This window comes from Lonchura striata, chromosome 27, assembly GCF_046129695.1.
Source record: "Lonchura striata isolate bLonStr1 chromosome 27, bLonStr1.mat, whole genome shotgun sequence".
NCBI classification, from domain to species: Eukaryota; Metazoa; Chordata; class Aves; order Passeriformes; family Estrildidae; genus Lonchura; species Lonchura striata.
Genome location: NC_134629.1, coordinates 9,347,981 through 9,353,070, shown reverse-complemented (window position 1 = coordinate 9,353,070; position 5,090 = coordinate 9,347,981). Strand labels below are relative to the sequence as shown.

The 5,090-nt window shown below is 69.2% G+C and overlaps 1 protein-coding gene across 1 annotated transcript; it reads right to left on the bottom strand.

The window, feature by feature from the left end:
* Positions 1-249: 249 nt before the first annotated feature.
* SUOX (sulfite oxidase) lies at positions 250-4,867 on the bottom strand. Its single transcript, XM_077788588.1, has 5 exons — positions 4,860-4,867; positions 4,470-4,544; positions 4,154-4,385; positions 1,630-2,832; positions 250-561 (listed from the first exon to the last, which is right to left on the bottom strand). Exons 1-5 carry the CDS (start codon positions 4,865-4,867, stop codon positions 307-309), a joined length of 1,773 nt encoding a protein of 590 aa, XP_077644714.1. The 3' UTR covers positions 250-306.
* Positions 4,868-5,090: the final 223 nt, after the last annotated feature.

The window sequence follows — 5,090 nt, the reverse complement described above, 5'->3', positions numbered from 1 at the left end:
CCCAGTGTCCCCAGTGTCCCCGGTGTCCCCGGTGTCCCCAATGTCCCCAGTGTCCCCCGTGTCCCCAATGTCCCCAGTGTCCCCCATGTCCCCGGTGTCCCCGGTACCCCGGTACCCCGGTGCCCTCAGCGGGTGACGCTGACGCTGACGCGGTGCCAGGCGTTGCTCAGGTTCCAGTGTCCCCAATGTCCCTGATGTCCCAGTGTCCCCGGTGTCCCCCATGTCCCCAATGTCCCCCATGTCCCCAGTGTCCCCAGTGTCCCCCGTGTCCCCGGTGTCCCCAATGTCCCCGGTACCCCGGTGCCCTCAGCGGGTGACGCTGACGCTGACGCGGTGCCAGGCGTTGCTGAGGACCCCGCGCAGGTTCCAGATGGGCGCCACGCTGTCCGGCTGCACGTTGTAGCTCCGGTCCACGGCCTTGCAGACGATGTCCAGGCGGGCGCCCGCGGGCACCGGCGCCCGCAGCTGCCACAGCGCCCAGGCCCAGCCCCGGCCGCGCTCCGGCCGCGGGCCCAGCTCGGCCGCGCGCCACGTCCGCCCGCCGTCCAGGGACACGTCCACCTGCCCGCCACCATCCCGGTAATTAGCGGGAATTCATTAGCACGGAGCCACGTTCCGCTGCTGTCCAGAGACGGGAACGCTTTCTCCATTTTCACACCCGTTCCCCATCCCCATTCATTTCCCCCCATTTCCCCATCCCATTTTCTCCCCATTCCCAATTTCCCCCCTATTTCTCCATTCCCCATTTTCCCCACCCCATTCATTTCCCCCCATTTCCCCATCCCATTTTCCCCCATTCCCAATTTCCCCCTATTTCTCCATTCCCCATTTTCCCCACCCCATTCATTTCCCCGATCTCCATTTCCCCATCCCATTCCCCATTTCCTCCCATCCCACTCCCCATTTCCCCCATTTCTCCCCATTCCCCCATCCCCATTTTCCCATCCGCATCCTCATTTTCCCCATCCCACTCCCCACCCTATTTCCCCATTCCCCATTCATTTCCTCCCCCATTCCCCCCCCAATTCCCCACCCCATTTCCCCCCATTTCCCCATTCATTTCCCCCCATTTTCCCCCCATTCCCCACCCCATTCCCCATTTCCCCCCTATTTCCCCCTCATTTTCCCCATCCCCATTTCCCCTCATCCCCATTCACTCCCCCCATTTCCCCACCCCATTCCCCCCATTTCCCCCCCATTTCCCCCCAATTTCCCCACCCCATTCCCCATTTCCCCACCCCATTCCCCCCATTTCCCCCTCATTTCCCCCCCATTTCCCATCCCCATTCCCCCCATTTCCCCCCCATTTCCCCACCCCATTCCCCATTTCCCCACCCCATTCCCCATTTCCCCCCTATTTCCCCCTCATTTTTCCCACCCCATTCCCCCTCATTTCCCCCACCTCATTTCCCCCCCATTTCCCCACCCCATTCCCCCCATTTCCCCACCCCATTCCCCATTTCCCCACCCCATTCCCCATTTCCCCACCCATTTCCCCCCCATTTCCCCACCCCATTCCCCATTTCCCCACCCCATTCCCCATTTCCCCCCCATTTCCCCCCCATTTCCCCACCCCATTCCCCCCATTTCCCCCCATTTCCCCCCATTTCCCCCATTTCCCCCACTCACCCTCACCACCTCCCTTCCTCCTCCGCTCCACGCGTATCCCTTCACCGTCAGCTCCCCGGCGGGCACGGCAGCCCCGGGCCGGGGCTCGGTGATCGCCGACTGCACCGGCAGCTCCTGGATGGCGGGAGCGGCCCCGAAATCCACGGAATCCCAATCCACGGACGGGCAGAAACCCTTGTAATCCTTCTGCTGCCAGTGGCTCGGGCTCTCCGCCGGCGACACCGCCACGCTCCGCAGCCACTTCACGCTCCGCGCCCCGACCACACCGGGCACCACCACGCGCACCGGGAACCCGTGATCCCGCGGCAGCTCCGTCCCGTTCATCTCGTACGCCAGCAGCACCTCGGCCTCGGCGCTCAGCGCCCGTTTTAACGGGATGGACGCCCCGTACGGCGTCCCCGAGGCGTCCGCGTCCAGCCCCTCGAAGCACACGTGCCACTCGCGGTCGTCGCCGGTGTTGTCGCCGGTGTTGTCGCCGGTGTTGTCGCGCACACCGGCGGCCAGCAGCACGTCGCGGAGCCGCGCCCCGCCCCACCGGGCCGTGCTGATGGCACCGATATCCCACGCCAAGCCTTTCACCGGGCGGACCCGGCTCATCTCCGACCTCCGGTTACCGGCGCACTGCAGCGTGGCCGTCACCTCGTGCTTCGGGAAGCGCTGCCGGAGCTCCGCCAGCGACAGCGACAAGGCGCGGCCACCGGGACCCTCCACGCGCAGCCGGTAGGAGCCCGGTTCCACGGAGGGCACCGGGAGGTGGTTACGGGTGAAGAAAAGCTCGTTGGGCGTCAGGAAACTTTGGGTCAGCAGCTCCGGGGGAGGTTCGGCGTTAAAAGGCTTCAGGCTGTTCACCCGCAGCGCCGGGTGCCGCGGGGGATCACCGGCGAACGGGTCGCCGGTGTCGCCCGGTGGCGGCGAGGCTTCCTCGGGGCTCAGCTCGCCGATTTTGTAGTCACGGAGCAGCTCCAGCACATGGGCTTGGCTGTGGACGGCGTAAAGAGCCCAGAAAGGCTCCAGGGCGCCGCCGGCCGCCAGCAGGATTTTGTCCGGTCCCCCCGGGTGTAACTCCACGAATTCGGTGACATCGAACACCTCGGTGCCGTACGTGACCCACACGCGCTCGCTCGGGCTGCGGTGCTGCGCCACCTCCGCCCGGGTGTAACGGGGGTACCGCGGGGCACGGGGGGCCTGGGCGGCCTCGGCGGTCTGAGGGTACCGGGAGGGTCAGCGGGATCCCGGGATCGCGGTGTCACCCCCGCGCCGCCCCGGGATCCGTGTCCCGGTGTCATTCCCGTACCGGGATCCCTGTCCCGGTGTCAGTCCCGTACCGGGATCCGTGTCCCGGTGTCATTCCCGTACCGGGATCCCTGTCCCGGTGTCATTCCCGTACCGGGATCCGTGTCCCGGTGTCATTCCCGTACCGGGATCCGTGTCCCGGTGTCACTCCCGTACCGGGATCCTCCTGCCCCGGTGTCACCCCCTGTCCCGGGATCCCTCTATTCCGGTGTCACCGCTGTCCCGGTGTCACCCCCGTACCGGGATCCTCCTGTCCCGGTGTCATCCCTGTCCCGGTGCTATTCCCGTCCTGGCTTTCCGCTGTCCCGGTGCCACCCGGTCCTCAGGCTGTCCCTTTCCCGGTGTCACTCCCGTACCGGGATTCCCTTGTCCCGGGATTCCCCCGTACCCGGGATCCCCCTGTCCCGGTGCCACCCCTTTCCCCGGGATCCACCCCCCGGTGCCACCCTCGCTCCCCGTTCCCGCTGTCCCGGTGTCACCCCTGTCCCGGTGTCACCCCCCGTACTGGAATCCCCCTGTCCCGGTGTCACTCCCGTACCGGCGTCGCTCCCGTACCGGGATTCCCCTGTCCCGGTGTCACACCCTCCCCCGGGATCCTTCCCCCGGTGCCACCCGGTCCCCGGGCTGTCCCTGTCCCGGTGCCACTCCCGTACCGGGATCCCCCTGTCCCGGTGCCACCCCTTCCCCCGGGATCCACCCCCCGGTGCCACCCCCCGCTCCCCGTTTCCGCTGTCCCGGTGTCACCCCTGTCCCGGTGTCACCCCCCGTACCGGGATCCCCCTGTCCCGGTGTCACACCCTCCCCCGGGATCCTTCCCCCGGTGCCACCCGGTCCCCGGGCTGTCCCTGTCCCGGTGCCACCCCTTCCCCCGGGATCCTTCCCCCGGTGCCTCCCCCGCTCCCCGTTCCCGCTGTCCCGGTGTCACCCCTGTCCCGGTGTCACCCCCCGTACTGGAATCCCCCTGTCCCGGTGTCACTCCCGTACCGGGATCCCCTGTCCCGGTGCCACCCCTTTCCCCGGGATCCACCCCCCGGTGCCACCCCCGCTCCCCGTTCCCGCTGTCCCGGTGTCACCTCTCACCGGGATCCGCCCCTCAGGCGCCGCCTCCCGCCGCGATCCGGCCCCACCCCGGTTCTCCCGTGGGGTGAAGGACCCCGAGGATGTCGCCACCCCCCTCCCGGTGCCGCCACCCCGGTGCCACCGCCCGCGGTGTCCCCGCGGTGTCGCTCACCCTCCGCCGCCGCTCTCCGTAGGCCAGGACGGTCCCGAGCCCGAGCAGCGCCGCCAGCACCGGGACCGCTCCGCGGTGTCCCCCCGGGGCCTCTCCCCGGTGCTCTCCCGGGGCCGGGGCCTCTCCCCGGTGTCCCTCCGGGGCCGGGGCCGCTCCCCGGTGTCCCTCCGGGGCGGCACTACCGGCAGCCAACCGGGAGCAGCCGCGGGACAGCCGCATCAGCGGCGGGAGCCTGCGGGGACAGCGGGGTCACAGCGGTCCCGGGACACCGGGGGACACCGGGGGACACCGGGAGCCCCGGCGGGGCCGCTCCTACCTGCGGCCGGCCATGGCCCGGAGCAGCAGCATCGCGGCGGCGGCGGGATGGGACCGGGAAACGGCGCCGGTGACGCTGCCGGGGAGACAATCAGGAGCCTCCGGTGCGGCACAACCGCGCCCGGTTCCCGCTCCGGTTCTGCCCCTCCGCAACCCCGGCCCGGTCCCGGTTGTGCCCAGCCCAGTCCGGTCCCGGTTATCCCGTCCCCAACCCCACTCCGGTCCCGGTTATCCCGTCCCCAACCCCACTCCGGTCCCGGTTATCCCGTCCCCAACCCTATCCCGGTCCCGGTTATCCCGTCCCCAACCCGGTCCCGGTCCCGGTTGTCCTCAGCGCCAGCTCGGTCCCGGTTGTTCCCAGCCCGGTCCGGTCCCGGTTGTCCCCTCCTACGGCGCCATCCCGGTCCGGTCCCGGTCGTCCCCAGCCCCATCCCGGTTGTCCCGTCCCCAGCCCGGTCCGGTCCCGGTTATCTCGTCCCCATCCCGGTCCCGGTTGTCCCGTCCCCAGCGCCATCCCGGTCCGGTTATCCCGTCCCTAGCCCGGTCCGGTCCCGGTTGTTCTCAGCTCGGTCCGGTCCCGGTTGTCTCCTCCCCCGGCGCCATCCCGGTCCGGTTACCCCGT